Source organism: Microtus pennsylvanicus, chromosome 9, assembly GCF_037038515.1.
Source record: "Microtus pennsylvanicus isolate mMicPen1 chromosome 9, mMicPen1.hap1, whole genome shotgun sequence".
In the NCBI taxonomy this organism is placed as follows: domain Eukaryota; kingdom Metazoa; phylum Chordata; class Mammalia; order Rodentia; family Cricetidae; genus Microtus; species Microtus pennsylvanicus.
Window position 1 is genome coordinate 11,166,275 of NC_134587.1, and position 19,572 is coordinate 11,185,846.

Below are 19,572 nucleotides of genomic sequence, written 5' to 3' on the forward strand. Positions count from 1 at the left end.
ATATGAAGTTTATCAATTATGTAAAGTACATGTATGATGTGGGATTCCCCTCTGTACACTGTGAATGTGTTTTGTTACCAGCTAAAGAATAAAGTTACTTTGACCTATGGCAGGGCAGAATAGAGAAAGGAGGGAATTCCAAGCAGAGATAGAGGAGAAAGCAGGCAAAGTCAAAGAGATACCATGTAGCTGCTGAAGGAGGCAGAAGCCATGTAGCAGCTCAAGAAGAAAGACATAAAAAAACCACAAACATTGTGGTAAAATATAAATTAATAGAAATGGGTTAATTTAAGATGTAAGAGTTACTTAATAAGCCTGAACTTTAGATTCTCTTTCATCTCTTGTAGTCTGCTGTTTATGCTTGTATCTGTGGTTCCTGACCATTTTCTCATAATTTCTGTTTCTATAATTCCCTTGGCTTGTATTTTCTCTATTGTCTCTATTTCAGTTTTTAAGTCTTGAATAGTTTTTTTTCATATGTTTGACTGCTTTTTCTTGGCTTTCTTTAAGGGATTTGTTGATGTCTTCCAATCTTTTGTTTATCTTTTCCTCCATTTTTTTGAAGGAATTTTTCATTTCCTCTTTAAGGGCTTCAAATATTCTCCTAAAGTCATTTTCTTCTGCTTCATCTATATTTAGTTATTCGAGTCTTGCAGTTCTGGGGTCACTAGTTTTTACTGGTGTTGTGTTGCTCTTTGTGGTGTGGTGTGTGTTTTAATCTACCGGTCTTTTCCTTTGGTTGGTGTAGTTGGGGCTGTCTGTGACTCTGATGCTCAATCTTCCAGGTGCCAGTGGATCCAAGGCTCAGGTGGTTGCTCCTCCTGGTGCATGACTGCCACAGTTCCAGTCACCCCGTTGGTCACTACGTGTTTCTGGATGTCTCTTGGCTCCCGGGGGTTTACTCTACACCCACAGAGATTGCTTGCTTAGGGCTCTTTCTGCTGAGATTGCTGCCTTGGGTCTGCTCTGGCAGAGGTCCTGGCTCAGGCCTACTCTCTCAGCAGTTCCAGATTTGTGCCCGGACCTGCAGAAGTCCTGGTCAGCATAAGCATTCTTAACAGGAAATGCAAGCATCGTGGTGTGGAGGCTATCCATTTATCAGGAATTGTTTCAGGGGAAGCATTGCTTTGGTTTTGTGACAGAATCTCTCTATGTAGTTCAGTTGCCCTATAACTCACTATGTAGACCAGGCTGGCCTCACAGAGACTCACCTTCCTCTGCCTCCAGAGTGCTGGGATTAAAGGCGTGCCTTACTGCACCAGTTTTGGAAACATCGTTCTTTATTTGAAGAAAGCACTTTGATGCAGAGGGGAGATTCCTTACTCAGTCCCACGCACAACCCCTAGCTCCCACTCCTCCCCTCCCCTTATCCTCCTCCCAGTAAGGTTCACCAGCAGCAGGCCTGCAGGAAGCCAGGAGAAGAATACACTTTGCTAAGCAATAGAGGAAAGAAAGGCAGCGAAAGGCTGCCAACAGGCTGGTTCACAGCTTAAGTCCTTTTGTTTTGTTTTTTTCTCTGTGTAACCTTGGCTGACCTGAAACTAGCTACCTGAACTATGCTGACCTCGAACTCATAGAGGTCCCCCTGCCTCTGCTAAGATTAAAGGCATGTACCACCACGCTGGGTTGTAAGCAATCCTTTAATGCCAGCATTCAATAGTTAATTTTTTTTTAATTTTTAAAAAAGCAGTTGTTAGGACTAGATCCTTCATGCCTTTGTAAAAATTGAGACAATTTTTAAAAAATGAATTTTCCCCTAGGAGCTGAAGCCAATAGGGACATCTGCACAGGCGTCTAAGTGAAGGTGTGGCAGGGGGGATAATAAAGAAAAGAATTGACAGCTGGCCACAGATCCAGAGCATTCTGCACTTAGACACATTAGGATAGGTGCTGGTAAAAGAGAAATCCGGGGGGCGAGTCAGACAACTCAGTGAATGAAGGCGCCTGCTGCCACCTTTGCTGGCCTGAGTTCAAGCCCCAGGACCAACTTTGGAGGAAGGAGAGACCTGAGAGTTGTTCCTCTGGCCTCCTCGTAGCTGCTGAGGCACGTGTGCTTGCGTGCACACCTGCATTTGTGCACACACACAAGTAAACAGGTAAATAAAGAAGCCAATTCAATTTAAAAAATGAAAATGAATAACCCACGAGCTTGGGCACATTAAAAATGTAAAGCTTTGACTCGAGCAGGTAACGGTTATGAATTGCTTATGAAACGATCGTGAGCTCCGTTCTACATGCAGCTCCAAGCTCCACAGAAGGGACAGAAGGGAGAAGACATCGGTTGAAAAGGAACGGTGACGTATTTGGTTTACTCCAGTGGGAAGACCCGAGCTAGAGGTCAATCGGTAGTTTTTTTATTGACTAGGCCCTATGCTTTGGGTTACTGTTTATCCTGGGTTGGGTTGGGTTTGCTGGTTGACTTGGTTAGGGTTTCTATTGCTGTGATAAATCAGTATGACCACGAGCAACTTAGGGAGGGAAGGGTTTATTTCATCTTACACGTCTGTCTCACAGTCTATCAGTGAGGGAACTCAGGTCAGAAGCTAAACAGGGCAGGAAATGAGAGGCAGGAACTAATGTAGAGGCCATGGAGGGGAGCTGCTTATTGGTTTGTTCCTCGTGGATTGCTCAGCCTGCTTTCTTACAGCACCCAGGGCCACCAGCCCGCAGGGGTACTACCCACCGTGAGCTGGACCCTCTAACATCAACCATCAATCAAGAAAATGCATCACAGCCTTGCCCCTTAGGGGGCCAAATGACCCTTTCACAGGGGTCATCTAAGACCATTGGAAAACATAGATGTTTACATTAGATTTATCAGTAGCAAAATTACAGCTATGAAGTAACAAGAAAATAATTTTATGGTTAAGGAACTGTATTAAAGGGTTGCAGCATTAGGAAAGTTGACAACCGCTGCTCAATATCAACGTAAAAATGCAGTTCTTACCTCAAAGAAAATAAAAGAGAGTTTATTCAAGAGCCAAATATTGAATCACCGTGGCCTATGAACACAGACTTTAAGTTACCCCAAATTCCATGTTCCAATATGATAACAAGTTTTCTAAAATTTTTTTACTGTCAAAAAAGAAAGCCAGAGGGGCTGGGGAGATGGCTCAGTGGTTAAGAGCATTGCCTGCTCTTCCAAAGGTTCTGAGTTCAATTCCCAGCAACCACATGGTGGCTCACAACCATCTGTAATGAGGTCTGGTGCCCTCTTCTGGCCTGCAGACATACATGCAGATAGAATATTGTATACATAATAAATAAATAAATAAGAAAAAAAGAAAGCCTGCTACACGTTTCATAGTTACTTAAAAAAAAGAAAAGAAAGCCAGAAACCAGGTGGTGGGGGCGCACGCCTTTAATCAAGCACTCAAGGCAGAGGCAGGTGGATCTCTGTGAGTTTGAGGCCAGCCTACAGAGCGAGTTCCTGGTCAGCTCCACTGACAAAAATAAAATAAAATAAAATAAAAAATAAAAAAAGGAAAAGAAAGAAAATCATAAATCAATATTTTTAGAAAATGTTTTGGGGGCTAGAGAGATGGCTCAGAGGTTGAGAGCACTGACTGCTCTTCCAGAGGTCCTGAGTTCAATTCCCAGCAACTGCATGTTGGCTCAAAACCAACATCTATAATGAGATCTGGTGCCCTCTTCTGGCCTGCAGGCGTACATGCAGACAGAACACTGTATATATAATAAATAAATAAATCTTTTAAAAAAATGTTTTGGTAGGGCTGGAGAGATGGCTCAGTAGTTAAAAGCACTGACTGTTCTTCCAGAGAACTGTTGGGAATGTTATTTTAAGGGGTGTGACTTTTGTTTAAGCTCCATTTGCTCAACTCTGTGAAGCTGTATTACTGTGTCTGTCTAAAACACCTAATGGGCCTAATAAAGAGCTGAACGGCCAATAGCGAGGCAGGAGCAAGGATAGGCAGGGCTGGCAGGCACAGAGAATAAATAGGAGAACCCAGAAAGAGGAGAAGAAAGGAGAGAAAGAAGGGGAGGAAGCTAGGCGCTAGTCACCCAGCCGCCCAGCCAGGCATGGAGTAAGAAGGAAAATAAGGCATGCAGAAGAAAGATAAAAGCCCAAAGATAAGAAAAACTGGCTAGAAACAAGCCAAGATAAGGCTGGACATTTATAACTAAGAATAAGCCTTTGTGTGTGATTTATCTGGGAGCTGGGTGGGGCGCCCCCCCCCCCAAAAGCCAAAAGAGCAAAAGCAACAACATACAACAGAGAACCCAGGTTCAATTCCTAGTACCCACATGGCAGCTCACAACTGTCTAACTCCATATCCAGGGGATCTGACATCCTCCCACAGACACAGATGCAGACAAAACACCAATGCACATGAAATAAAAATAAATTTAGTAAAACATATTGGTGGAGTCATCTGGAAGGTGGGTTATAGCAGAGATGGGAAACCTGTGCTATCGGCTCCCTCAGATGCTGTGTGAGGACATTCCAGCTTTTGAGTTGGTGGAAGACAGGAGGTCTGTTCATAGATTCCAAAAGGATTGGAATTAATCACGGGATATTATGTGACTATGCCGCTCGGAGGTGGGAATTAAGTGGCTCTTTGGGTGCTAAAAATAGCCCAAGATATTTGGCTATGGACCTACAACTTTCCACCCTGTCCCCATGGCGGAAGTCAAATCAGTCAGTCAACTTTTTTCCCTTGTTATTTTTGTTCTTTTCAAGATAGGGTTTCTCTGTGTAGCTTTGGAGCCTGTACTTGAACTCGCTCTGTAGACCAGGCTGGCCTCAAACTCACAGAGATCCATCTGCCTCTGCCCCCCGAGGGCTGGGATTAAAGATGTGTGCAACCACTGCCTGGCTTTTTAAAAAAAAAATAAATTTTCAGGCTTATTTTATGTGCATTAGTGTTTTTCCATGGGAACTTTTGGGTCCTCTAAAACTGGAATTACAGACAGTTGTGAGCTGCCATATAGGTGCTGGGAGTTGAACCCAGGGTTTTCTGGAGGATCAGACAGTGCTCTTAACCGCTGAGCCATCTCTCTAGCCCCAATACATAGCATTCTTGGCTCTAGAGTAGTAGAAGCTAGAGAGGGGCTGTTTAGTAACATTCTGGAGTTTTGCCTAGTACTATAAGGCTGTAAGGGCATATACAGAGGTATCCTGGGCAGGAGTCCTGGGGTATCTAAGAAAGCAGAGGGAGCAAGACATTAGGCAGCATCCCTCCATGGTCTCTACTTCAGTTCCTATCTCCAGGTTCCTGCTCTGTTTAAGTTCTTGCCTTAGCTTCACTCAGTGATGGACTGTGATCAGGACATGCAAGCCACATAAACCCTTTCCACCCCAAGTTGTTGATTGTAGTTTGGTTGTTTTTACTCTTTGGCTCTTTGGGGGGGCCTGATACCCAATTCCCAAATAAATCACACAGAGGCTTATTCTTACTTATAAATGCCGGCCTTAGCATGGCTTGTTTCTAGCCAGCTTTTCTAAAATTATCCTATCTACCTTTTGCCTCTGGACTTTTTTTTTTTATCTTTTTCTATTTCTGTGCATTTTTCTTTACTTCTTACTCCATATCTGGCTGTGTTTCTGGGTGGCTGGCCCCTGCCTTTCTCCTCGCCTCCTTTTCTTGCTCCTGGATCCTTCTTTCCCAGATTTCGCCTCCCATTTATTCTGTCTGCCTGCCAGCCCCGCTATCCTTTCTCTTGCCCTGCTACTGGCCACTCAGCTCTTTATTAGACTATCAGGTGTTTTAGGCAGGCACAGTAACACAGCTTCAGAGTTAAACAAATGCAGCATAAAAGAATGCAACACATCTTTGCAGCATTAAATAAATGTTCCACTGCATTAACAAATGTAACATATCTTAAAATAATATTCTAAAACAGCTGATGATTATTGTGTTTATCATAGCAACCGAAAGCACACTGGGCAGGTGCGGAGGTGGGGAGACCAAGAAGACACCAATATAAACTCTGGGCCACCATATGCACCCACACACATGTAAAAAGTTAAAAGGGCTGACTATCATCCAAGGTAACTAGCCCACGATCTCTTCCCCAGTCTGGATGTTCTAGCCACTTAGCCAGCCTGTCAAGCCTTCAAAACAGATGTGAATTCAAAAATAGCTTTGCAGTCTTACCAGTGTGGAGGTGGTACCAGAGGAATCTGTATTAACTTTACTAACCGGCTTTGATCTGTTACTTATTTGCTGTGCACAATAATGCTAGTCCTAGACTGGAAGTCTTTTCCCTGCATCTGACACTGCTTTCTGTTGACGACGCATTGTTTCGGGTCCTTAAGAATGCTGCAGCTTTCGTTTTGCTTATTGCAAGTACCGTGTGTGTGCGTGTAGGTGAGAGAGAGAGAGGGAGGGGGGGGGAGAGTAAAAATGGCCAAACTGGACGAGTAAGATACAAGCAAAAAGACTGCCCAAACATGTGGCTCCCGATCTTAACTGCCTTCTGGTCATATTACCCTCCAAACATTCCCCTACAGGAATTTTAATGCAGAGGAAAGATATAATCCTATCCTAGAATGGATCCTTTTACCACATAAACCGAGTAAAAAATTAAAATCTTATGTGGAAAAGGTCTCTGAATTAATTATAAGAGGAAAATTGAGACTTTGTCATTTAGCAGGAATAGACCCAGCAGAAATTATAGTACCTTTTACTAATGATGAGATTAAAAAAATTATGGGAAGACAATAAACCCTAGCAATGAACTTGTACTAATTTTCTGGGAGAGTTAAATAATAATTATCCAGAAAGTGATAGAATTAACCTTATAAAGAGAACTAATTGGACTCTTCCCTGCATTGTACGTGACACACCAATAACTGGAGCCCCTACATTCTATACTGATGCAAATAAATCAGGAAAGACAGGTTGCAAATCAGAATATTTAAGTAGGGTGGAACAAGGCCCTTATGATACTGTCCAAAAGTCAGAATTATATGCTATTCTCATGGTACTAAGGAATTTTAAAGAACCTCTCAATATAGTTACTGATTTGCAATATGCAGAAAGAATTGTTTTTGCATATTGAAACAGCTGAATTTATACCAGATGATACAGAACCATCTTCAAAAAGTCGAGAGGTGGCTCCTGATATGAGACAGAAACACTGACTTTTTCTTTTAACTGCTTGCTTGGATTTAGAGGACAGCCACTGTCCAACTTCAAAGCCAACTTTGATTTTTTTTCCAGCTTTGATTTTTAAGTGAGTTGTGACTGTAATTATACTGAGAAGTAGGGGAGATGTGTGTGTTTAGGTAGTGAAATTTTACTCTGCAGAGGATGTTGGTGCTATCAGTCAGATTTCTCTTTGCTTGGTGGTTCCCACAGTTAAGGTGGTGAGCGCAGCTCCTACCCAGCAGTCCAGAGCTGGTGGAAAATGTACCTCCACCATATTGAAAGGCCAAGAGGAGTGGAGCCAGCATCCAGGGCTGCCACAATCACACTGCTTACCATTTTAAAATGCTCCTTGTCAGAAAAGGATTTCAGACACACAATAGGACAGATTCAGACATGAAAGACCTCCAAGCAAGACACAGTGTGTTTAAAAATGTTAGTAGGCTTGGGAGAGAGAGGAAAAAGGGTATAGATAGTTATAAGAAGTAAAGTTTTTAAAGAGATAGTAAAGTACTATAAAAGAGTACAGTCATAGATTAAAGGAGTAAATAAAAATAAGCCACATAAAGATGGAAAGTACACAGAGAGTCCTTCAGGGTTCCCGTTTTATGAAAGAACTGCCAGACGTTTTGCAGGATACAGAAGAAAGCAACTGATGAACTCTGCCAGTACAAGGCATAAGAGATCTTCAAATTTCCTGGCAAACTTTCCCCTGAAGCAGGGTAGCACATGGTGGAGAGAGAACAACAACCCCCAAAATTTGTCCTCTGACCTCAGCACGTGCTCTGTGACACCTGTGTAAGTATGTGCACATTCACACACAAACACACCCTGCACGCACACACAGACACACACATGCACACATGCACATGTGCGCGCACACACACATTAAAGCAAATACATTTAAAAACCTTCAATCTCATTTCTATTGTACCGCTTCAGGTACCTTTGGCTGTTCTGAAATTATATGGGACACTAAGAAATATTGCAAACTTTTACTTTGGCTTTGATAAAATACAAAGAAAGGCAACTCAGGTGGTCAATTATAATTTAGAGTTTGCTTCGCATACATAATGCTGGGTTAATAAGCATGAGCACTTTCATAAAAAATTTATTTCACACTTTTATACAAATATCCACAGGTATTTTCCAATTATGAAATTATCTTATAATGCTAGTTAGTCTAAAAACCTACCAAATGCTAACAGCCCAGTGACTTGACTTGAGATGACATTTTTTTTAAACAACTATAAATTTAAGCAACATGACATTCTTGTTTCTCTGTTGTCAAGCTCCCTCCCCACCCTCTTCTGGACATTCATTTCTATAACAGAGGTCTACAAACACTATCAAGATATCAGCTTCTTCGTCGTGTCCTTCGAAGCCAGTATATTCGGCTTCAAGTTACCCAAGCAAGAAACTGAGACTTTTAAATGCTATTAGGACCCGTGGTAGAGAACATTTGTAAACAAGGTATCATTTGTAAAATTATTTTATGAGTGAAAATGCCAAAGTAGAACCAGAATAAGAGTTTTTAATATCTTAAGGGTATAATGTTTTATGAAAGAAAGGAAAAAAAAAGGCTTAAACCTCCAAAGCAACAACGGCACATTGAGCAATGCTTTGTTCTTTTAAAAGACTGAGAAACAGCTGGGATGTAGCTCAGTTGGCAGACCGCATGCACAGAGCCCCAGGTTTGGACGTAGCTCAATTGGCAGACCGCTGGCCTAGCATGCACAGAGCCCCAGGTTCGGTCCCAAGCGCTGCATAAAACCGAGTGTGGTGGCAAGCACCTGTAATCCCAGCCCTGGGAATGGGGGGGTCAGGGTGGGAGGCAGGAGGGTCAGCAGTTCAAGACTATTCCTAGCTACCTAAGGAGCTCAAGGCCAGCCTGGGTTACTTGAGACCCAGTCTTAAAAAAAGACAGAGAACTGCTTTTTACAATCTCCAAACAAATTAGCACCTCTTTGCTGCTGCTTCATATAACTTAATTATTTTAAAGTACAATTAAAAAATCAGCTTTGATAATATATCCAATCTCTGTTGAATATATAGAAAAATAACTGGTTTCCCCCCTCCTATGATTTTAACAAACAAAACCCCAGGCATTGCTAGGCAAGCACTTTAGCAATGAGCTAACCCTCCTGCTCTAGGCCCAAAGGGCTTGTTAAAGAGTCACAAGTCATCTGGAGGAATTTAGATTGGGGTGAACAATTTAAAAAAAAAAAATCGAACATGGACTTGCTGGTTGAATGGTTCCGATGTATTTAAGAAGCTGAGCGCCGTGGCTCTGCATCTGTCTCGGTGCGGCTGTTTTGGCGACAGATGCTCTTCAGTAGTCTCACACTGGATTGGTCTGGATCCACACGCACACTCACGTCAAGTCCTGAATCCACTGTGCTGACAGCAGAGAGCACACAGACCCTAGAGTTCAAGGAGCAAGCTCACTTCCTCTCAGAGTTCTGAAAGTTACAACACGGAGTTCAGAAGTTCCACACAGGGCTCAACACCATGCAACACCCAAGGCCGGGCAAGGAGGAAACATCTTCCAGTTAATCCTTTGTTAAACTCTCTGGGTTGAGGGAGAGCCTGCCAGTGAGGAGATGGTGTCATTTACAGAAGAAGTTGAAGTTATTAAAAACAATCCTTGCGTGTTTATAAAGAACGTTCTCTTTGCGGTAAATACTCAAGGTCAGAAGAAATGACCTCCTAGGTTCTCACTCTGATTGCTTAAACCATCCTGAAGCATCTTTGGCTTATTAGTCAATAGCAAGATGGCTTGAAGGAAAAAAATAAATACATATAAAAAAGTGTAACTAGCATTCAAGTCTGCCGCGCCTGTGCTTAGTCACGGGGGAGGCGGGAACCTGCGTGAGCTGGCATCGGCAAGGACCCTCACTTGTGGGAAATGGAGAGAGAAGGCAAGATGGCAGCAGCACCTCCTATTGCACATTTAAGACAGAACTCTAAAGAGAGACACAGCTATCCAACGGCAGAGTCTTGAGCCAAGGGGCAAGTCACTTGCAGGTTCTCCAATCTTATGAGAAGGACGCTTGTCGGGGCAGGCGGGGATGGCCACTCTATTCTCATGGGTGACGGTGGGGGTCTTCTTCCTGCACTATCAGGAGAGAATGTCCCAGGAGTGCGGGTGGGCAGGCCCCAGCGCATGTATGCAATGTGTCAGTCACACCAAAAACAAAGGCAATCTGGAAAGTTAAATTAAGGCAGTTAAAGAAAATTCCCCTCTGAGTGTCTTAAATTTGGCTGTGCAAAACAGGAGCCTCAGGTGTAACAATATCCACAGTGGAAACCGCGGGTCCCCACTGTGTGCCGTCAGTCTGGAATCGTACTTCAGGTGCTGAGCAGCCTTCGGGCCCACCTGAATTTCTGAGTTGGGAAGAACAAGAGGGACTTTGGGTAGCGCGAAGCTCTCCTGGGTCTCTATGAGTAACTTTCATTTTCACTCCACTTTGTGATCCACTGTTTCTTTTCGAGGTTATCATTGTGTTTTTCGTCTTTGATCTCTCGCTCTTCTTTCCGGATCCGAACAGCGTGGTATCGGGGGACGCTGTCATCGTACCTAGAGCGCTTAAAGAATCCACACTGGAGAAGGGGAGGGGGAACAGAAGAACAAGGCGGAAGTTAGTTAATCTGAAAACCACATGCACTAAACCAGAACATCTAAGCGTTCAGTTCAGCTAGGTCTACTTCTGGAATGCCGAGAACAAACACTATTTTCTTTAAGAAAACAACTGGTCGAAAAGAAACAAACAGTAGGGATAGACAAGGGGAACAGATGTGGGCCTGGAAGAAAAGTCCATTTCATCTTCTTTACCTTTCACAACTTGAGCTATGTCTTGACTAGCGATTTAAGCATTTTGAAAAACAGTGCCTTTATGTAAAAAAAATCATTATATAAATAAAAGATATAATTTTCATATTACTAGATCATTATAAAAACAACTTATAATGTGTGTAAGGAACAGGAACTTGCTATATAGCCAAGGATGGCCTCGAACTCAACAGCCTCCTGCTTGGTCCTCCCTAGTTCTGGGTGACAGGCATGTGTATACCACACTCAGCTTAAGAGCATTTCTCTAAAGGCTTAAAAAAATTACTTTCTATCCCTCTCCCATAAATAAACTGTAAATCAGATCACAAGTCATTTTACAAATACTATTTGGCATGCCATGTTCTTATGGGTCCATTTTAGACTGTTCTCTCCTCTAGGGGCTTTGCATCACTGCACTGGCTAGACTCCCTGGGGTGCTTCCAATGTAACTGCTTCGTTAATAAGTTACAAAGTAATTAATTGTATTGTGTAATACTGTCAGTGAGTCAAGAACCTCCCAGGACTCAAGGGCGGCATCACCACACTGAATTCTGGAGCACTCGCCAATCTCTCCTCTTCGTTTGAAAACAGAAAAGAGAAAAAAGAAGGGAGGGGGGGGGAGTCAAATTATCAAAGCTTATTTACTTAGAGAAAAATTTCAATTCGAACTGGAGTACATTTTAAAAATATACCAGAAATTTTTGAACCAGATTAAAAAATATCTATAAATAAGAAAGATATTTTCCCTTCTTATTTTTTAAAAAGGAGTCTTTTCAAATGTAAAAATGCAGCTTAGGAGAAGGAGCTACATAGAACGGTTGGTTAATGTCCTTACTGTGTGACAGCGACAGGAATGGAGCGTTTATACTGAAGAATGTTGTGTTAAAACAATACATGAGGCAAGACAAAAATCACAAATCAATAGGCCAAATGGGCCAAGAAGTTTTGTTTAGGCCATTTCTATACAGACTCTTTTGCAATGCTAATTATAAAATATGACTGCGGTCTGCCCCATCTAAAAACAGAAGGCAATGAAGTCAAGTCAAAATGGCCATGTTGGAATCACTGTGTCAACGCCATGGAAAGGAGCTGCGGCAGTCACTGCACCCCTCTTGCCCACAGAAAAGAAGAGGGAATCACCAACTACTGATTCCTGTTTCCATGGATTTACAAATCGCAGGGGAAAACATGAACTCAAATCAATTGAGAACCAAGGTGGAGTAAAGTCTCTAGGATGTGAAACACGGGCAAACTCCATTACAACATACTGTACTACCCACGACACTTTGGACTAGATTTTTTTTTTTTCACATCGAGGGTTACTGTTGTAATGGTCTTTGGCCCAGAAGAAATACAAGGGAAAAGGGGAAGCTGCATGCTCAGCTAGCAGAAATCACGTTCAAGCGGCAGTACGAAGCAACCCCAAGCCTGCCCCATCACTCCAGAGCCAGGACAACAAAATGATGACAGGTAGAAGGAAGCCTCTGCACAGGAGAAACCCAAGGTCTCTCTCCCACATGCAACAGGTTACGCAGGCAGTCCACAAAGCGTCTATCCCGGGAAATTCCAAAATGAACAAGAAATCTGGACTGATTTCTCATGCACCTTTGAAATTCCCAGTGGGATACAATGTAACAACACACGGCAGACTGGGCTGCTACTGAGCTCTTGACCCCTAGTTAGACAAACAGTGTGCTTGTTTTCATTGCTGTGGGTGTTGCTTGACAAGAGCACAAAACAACTCACCTGCACGAAAGATTCTCTGTGCATTAACAGACAACCCAGCGTTCAAGTAAAACGACAAAATAAATAAATAAATAAATAAATAAATAAATAAATAAATAAATCCAAGCAAGCAAGCCAGTGTGGACACTTGGAAACATCTGTTAATGGGACACACACAGCAAGCTGTCGCTCTTAAGTTAGCTACCACAACCACAGCAGGTCCCACAGCTAGCGAGGAAAAACACCGATCAATTACCAATTACGGAAGTAGATCAATACTATGCATCGGAAGTGAGCCTCTCTTTATCAGACGGCTGAGCATGGATCTCAGCCTTGTGATAGGTGGCATCGTAATGATCTTTCTTATTTCTCCTGAAGAAACCACACTACAAGGAAGCAAGGTATTCAGTCAATTGCACAGTTCTGTGTTTGTTCGGAAGCTAAAGAAAAGAACACCTCAGGCTTTAACCCAAGTGAGCAGCTGCTGCGCTGGCCACGTCGAGCCAGCATTTAACAGACTATCATGTGGCACACACTGGCTGACTGACTTTTCTATTTGTAGCGGAAGTCTTGAGGTCACCCTAAAAGGAAAATGCATGCACATTGGACTGGAATGTCGGTGAATTTTTTTTTCTTGCACAACAGATTTGAAAAGTCTACACATTCACTTCTGCAGGTTACTGAGACAAGGGATAGAAATATAAACCCTGCAAAATTCAGCCAGAGTCAAAATAAAACATAGATATAGTGTATCTATCTGCTGTTGCTTTAAGTTGTAAGAAACAATATTCTCTTCTGGAGGCCTCCAAGCAACTGGTAATGTGAATTACAGAATAAGTTCGAATGAAGAGGTACTTGCTGTCATTTCCCCTGAATTCTGAACCACCATGCAACCCCTAAATGGCAGGAACCCATGCTCCTCAGCTCAGGTCACTCTAAAAGAGTGACAATGTGTAATCCCACTCTCTGCTCTTACTTCCTTCATTCAACTATGGCGAACTGTCCCTATTTTCCTTCATCTAGTTCATGGGCTGTGGGAACTATCTTTTGAAATAAAATCGGATCAAATAAATCTCCTGGCAAAATTGTGCCTCCAAGTCTGGCAACTCATGAAGGAAGAAGATCTAGATCCTCCCACCACAGGGTTGGGAGCACCAGCTACACACGGTTATTCAAGTTCAGACAAATTTCCATTGAAAACACGACTGTTCCACTGTACGGGCCCCAGGTGACTCCTGGCTATCGTGGGACAGTGCCACTCCAGAATATTTCTATATTACAGCGCCCTCTACCAGGTTTGCACTGAAACAGCCTACTTCATAAACACGGTGGCTATCGGGGTGACACGCAGTGAGTGTGCACAGCCAGGCTGCGGTCAATGAGAACTAGTAAACAAGGGCAGGAAGAAAAGTTCACCAAAAACGAATAGTCTTAAATAAGAGTCTGAGGACTTCTCCTTTAATTCCAGAAGAACCCCTGTGTAAAAGCCACTGTTTAAAAAGCAGGTAAAGGCAGGGTTCCTCTGGTTAGAGTGGAACTCTCCGCTGCAGCTTTGACATGGCTGTAGATGGACAAAGCTCAATTTAAAGATGGCTGAGCTAGATTCCATCTTTCCCTCCTTCCACGGTGCTGGAGACCGAATCCAGAGCCTCATCCATTCTAGAAAGCGGCTTGAGGACCCTAAACTTCTTTCTGATCCTAACACTCCGAGATTTTTAAATACCAATAATTTCATTTATAAAGAAGAATACGAAGTAATAAAGCTGAATTCCACATGGAGTTTGAGGGCCTCAGACTATGAAAATGAAGAATGTCAAAGAACCCAATAATAATTTAATCTGATCTTATTATTGGCAGCTGAGCCCCAGGGAGCTGATACGATTTGTCCAATGTTATATACAGCTCAGGTATCTTAACACTGCCTCTCGCCATGACTACACAAGGATTCAGGACTACCAATAAGACCTGCTCTGGGAAAGACTGACCTTGTGAACTCTTCCAGAGAATGCAAGCTCATCCTCAGGTCTCAAAACCGCAAATTATTTTTTTTCCTGTCAGATAACTGTGGCAAGAGCTCTATATCAACTGTCTGCATTTGTCAGATAAACCTTCTGCTTGCGATACACCCGAGGAAAGCTGACTAAAATCTGCATGTCGGGAACAACACTGGTCCTTGGCCTGGCAAAAGGAAGTGGTTCGGAAGAAGGGGGGGGGGGGCACACTCAAAGTCACAACCCTTCGTCTGTTGTACTCCAGGACACGATGGGAGGGGAGGGGTGGTTTGAGCCTAGCACATTCTGACTTACTTCACCCCAAATCCTCTGGAATGACATATTTGGCACTGTGGTAGGAACGCTAGTATTTCTGCAGTGAAACCCATGAACTAAAAGAGCGAGACTTGTAAATATCCTCTCTCCACGGCACAGTTCTGCCAAGTAAGTCAAACTTTTCAGTTCCCAGAGATTTCTGCAGTCTGGAATTACAGATAGACTGCGGGACTCCCTTACTCGCTGGGACTCACCTTGGACCTACAGAGGTTTCCTCTGTTGACTAATGTTCATAACCATCTACCACCTGGTCTTTTGATGACATGGCCTCTCTACAGGGAGGAGGCAGGGCAAGGTATCACACACTGTGCACAGTCAGAAGACCAAAGTCTAATGGGAACATTATACTGAACCTGGATGTTCATCACGCTTGCTACAGGCTGAGGACCCTTGAGATAGAGTATTCATTGTGCCCTGTTCTGCTCCCAGCCTAGCTATAAGGGCAATGCTTCCCAGTGGCTGTCATGAAGGCTTCTGTACAGAAGGGGGAATTAGTAGGAACTTACATTCAGAATAAACTGCAATCTGTCTATTTGGCTTAGATTTCGGGGTCGATCTTAGCTACAGAAAATGCTAAGCAAGGTAGTAATCTTCAGATTTATTATTTACTAAACATGCTGAATTATGTATAAGACCTCAAAATTACTTCTTAAGACACTTCATACATATCAACAAAGAATCTCTAAATATAAATTATTAGGTCGATAAACAGATATTCCCTGTAAAATTCTCTCAGATTTGGTGTACACTGGAAAAGTTTCATGATAAAATATCGGGGGAAAAAGGATCAATGAAAAAGGAAAATGCAAATGTCAGTGTCAATCCTCAATTTTTTAAAAACATGAAGTAAAGCTTCTATGAGAAAGCTCAATCGACAGACGAGACTTACCTTCCATAGTAAAAACACTAACAGAGCCAGCATCAGAATCCCAGCAAGGACAGCCAGGAGGATGATCCACCAAGCTATCCCTGAATACTGAGCTACAGTCTTGGAGGGAAACACTGTCACGCGAACCTACAGAGTACAAAAGAGAGACCATGATAAACCAGGTGCTGTCAGCTGGCATGGATGGCTTCAATTCTGCCCAGTTTTGCTTCTGAACACATTCTGAGTGAAAAGGTGCATGGATGGACAAGTCACTTTCTGCTGAGAGAGACCCTTTTTCTCAATAACAGAACTCTGCTTCAATGTATTTTTTTTAATCTGGAAACTGGAAAGGTCTAGGTTGTACTTTGTTGCTAATTGAACTCTTAAACTATGTTTTTTTGTTTTGTTTTGCTTTTAAAGAAAATTGGAGAAAACTAAACAATGAATCACCAAGTATCCATCCTTCCCTTGTCAATCTGAACAGCAGCAGCAGATAAACATGTTTCACCACAATTACACGATTTGTTTTGTTTGTTTTTTAACCTTGCTGTGCTGGGCTCAAGCCTTGTGCATGTGTAGTAAACATTGTACCTCCACGTTCCACTTCCAGCCTTCAACCTAGGTCCTTTTGAAAACGATCACACTATCTTTTAGTTAAATTTCCACAAGGTACAATTATTCTACAAGCCTCGGAGTCCAAAGACGCAGTGAAGTAAGGATGAGCTTCATCACAGACAGGTGCCGTTCATTCTTTTTCTTAGGCTATCAGACCCTCATAACAATATGATTTCCTGAAATGGCTTGTGGCCATACTCTACAAGAAAGTGTAGCTTAGCTCAGAGCTTAAGCTGCAGCAATGAGAAGCCTAAACTGTAAGCACATGATCGCTGCAAACAGCTGCCACCAAGTGCCTACTCCAAAACTTAAAAAGTTCTAACAACTCAGTAGAATGTCCATAGAACTTTACAATCCCTAAGACAAGGGTTTCCTTTCGGTGTCATTAAACTTCATGCATTTTCATGAAGGTGGCGGCTTTCCATAGGTACCTCATTCATCAGGCGGGAAAAGGCAGAAAGGGCTCTGGCTCGACAGGTACATTCAATTGCATCACCTGTGACCAGCACAGACCACAGCAGCTTGCCAACGGCCAAAACATCTGCCCCAAATTACTCTGCGTTATAAAGCCCACTCTTACTGAACAGCAGTATAAGTCACTCAGCAAAGGGGCCGTCACCTTTTATGAAACTTAGGATCAAAGGCACCACCCACCCGGTGAGTGCTCTACACATAAGAGTCATCTTCTAAAGGCACACACATCTCAAGTTCTCTGCATTTAGAGTCCCCAGACAGAAAAAATCTCACTGCCCCAAAGAACGGGGTACTTATTTCTACCCATTATAATTTATCTTCAGCACGCAAGAAACTTGGATAGTTACCTGCCTGACTCTTAGGACTAAGATGAGACATGTGCACACACATAACAACATTCCCTTCTTTCCTGGACTAATCGGAACTTCTTTTTTTTTTTTTTTTTTTTTTTGTTTGTTTTTTTTTTTTTTTTTTTTTTTTTCGGAACTTCTTGATACTAAACTTTACTCAGCTTCGCTTCCAGCACTGTAGCATGTGTGTGTTTGTGAGGAATCCATGTGTTTTAACAGGTGCTGGTTTACCACGTAGATTTAAATCACACCTCGATTGTGTGATTTCTGCTTTCACTTGTTTTGATGCAGTCTAAATTTAAAAGTGTCTTATTGAGTGCCAAACACTAAACTCTTGAAATTGGGCAATAAATAAACAGATAAATTTTTCTTAGCTGCTTTTTTTTTTTTTTTGTTTTTTGTTTTTTGAGTCAGGGTTTCTCTGCGTAGTTTTGGAGCCTTGTCCTGGAACTCACTCTGTAAACCAGGCTGGCCACAAACTCACAGAGATCCACCTGCCCCTGCCTGCTGGGATTAAGGGCATGTGCCACCACTACCTGGCTTTTACTTACTCTCTTTTCTTTTTTCAAATAAAAAAAAAAAAGTGAGGTTAGAGTTTGTTTTTTTTTTTAAGGACTGAATTGCACAATGTATTTTGCTTCTACTGCCAAAGAAAATGATCTTCAGACTAGAAAGGGGGAGCTGAGATGAAGATGAAAATGTAGCCCACAGTAAGTGAGGGAATCAAGACTCTCCAGCCTGACACTGAAATTAAGCTCCAGTCTTCAGGCGGAAACTCTGCGCCTTCAGATACCCAAGAAAAGTGCTGGCATGGGGTCCGAGCTATCAGAGAAACCACAGAAAACAGGAGGCGCTGGAAGACTAGCAGCAAGAAAAAGCCTCCGCTTTCAAAAGAAATGGGTTCCAGATAGCAGGCTAGAAACCATTCGCCAGTCCACGAAGGGTTAAGCAAAGCAAGATCAGGTGGAGACCCCAGCTCCATTAGGAGTCTGGATGAGACAGACCGCCCAAGACGAGGTGTTCCCTCCGTGACCAGCAGTCGGACTTGCTATCAGGCCCTCAGGTCTACCACCTTCTAGAAAAAGAAGAGAACTTGAGATCTGGTCTCGGATCCACTGGCAAGTCACAGGACAGTTAAGAGGAGACAACCTTCCTCCTGAAAGTATCCAAGGAGCAGGACAGTTCCTCTCTGTCACTGGAAAGGCTGCTATGTGATCAATGCTTGTTCCAGGAATTTATTTAAAAGAATTCAACTCTAAGCCAGGTGGTGGTAGCACATGCCTTTAATCCCAGCACTCGGGAGGCAGAGGCAGGCGGATCTCTGTGAGTTCGAGCCACCCTGGTCTATAAGAGCTAGTTCCAGGACAGGCTCCAAAGCTACAGAGAAACCCTGTCTCGAAAAACAAAAAAAGAAAATTCAATTCTAGACAGATAGATTGATGGATTCATTCATTCACAAGGATTTTGACATAGGGTCTCACTGTGGTCCATATTAACCTGGGGCTTACTATGTAGCTCAGTTGGCCTCAGACTTGTAGCAATCCTCCTGCTTCAGTCTCCCACCATGCTTGGCTCACATCGACATTCCAGATTTATAGAGAAATATCTCTTTTAGTAACTGCCATTGGCCACACACAGCACAGGCATCCTGAGAATAGCCGCCGCGTCAGGAGAGGGCTGGCTTCATTTTCTACCAGGCTGCACGCTATTCTCCCCCTGTGTGGCTTTTCATCCTGTCCACTGCCCTGCTGAATGGAGGGCTTTATCTAGGTTTCCTTTTCCTGGTGTGTGTGCTGACCTTGGGATTGAACCTAGGGCCTTGTGCAGCAGTAGGAGGCATGAGCTACATAGCAAGCCTTTCAAACCTTTCCTTTCAGAGCAGCGCCTCACTAGATTGCCCAGGCAGGCCTTAGACTCACTCTGAAATCCAAACAGACTAACCAGTGACCCCCTTCTTGCAGGTTCCAGAGTAGTTAGCACATCAACAGCCTGCATTACTAGGCCTGGCTCAGGGTCACTTTTTATCTTCAACAATTCTATTAAAATAGAGCTTTGTGTGGCAGGACCTAAACTGTCCTTTAAGGAACAACAGGGAAGAAGGTGACCTCAGGTTGTGGCACGGTGTAGTGGACAAGGCCAGCTCCGACTCTGGGGACCTAGAGCTCACCTGTGTGCCCGCATGAGGCAGCTTGATATTCTGAGCGGCAGCCGTCACGTCGATAGAGGCCCGTACGAGAATGTCCAAGTAGTTCAGTTTGGAATATTCCTG

The 19,572-nt window shown here is 43.1% G+C and overlaps 1 protein-coding gene across 2 annotated transcripts in view; it reads right to left on the reverse strand.

The window, feature by feature from the left end:
• Nucleotides 1-8,092: 8,092 nt before the first annotated feature.
• Itga6 (integrin subunit alpha 6) overlaps nucleotides 8,093-19,572 on the reverse strand; it is a 66,880-nt gene continuing 55,400 nt past the window's right edge. Inside the window, exons 23-26 of one of the 2 annotated variants that reach the window (XM_075984902.1) lie at nucleotides 19,471-19,569; nucleotides 15,886-16,011; nucleotides 12,926-13,055; nucleotides 8,093-10,715 (exon numbers count right to left, since the gene is read on the reverse strand). In XM_075984902.1, the coding sequence (XP_075841017.1) occupies nucleotides 12,948-13,055; nucleotides 15,886-16,011; nucleotides 19,471-19,569 (333 nt within the window). In that variant the 3' untranslated portion in view covers nucleotides 8,093-10,715; nucleotides 12,926-12,947. The remainder of the gene's footprint in view (nucleotides 10,716-12,925; nucleotides 13,056-15,885; nucleotides 16,012-19,470; nucleotides 19,570-19,572) is intronic. The other variant, XM_075984903.1, reaches the window with a different exon arrangement.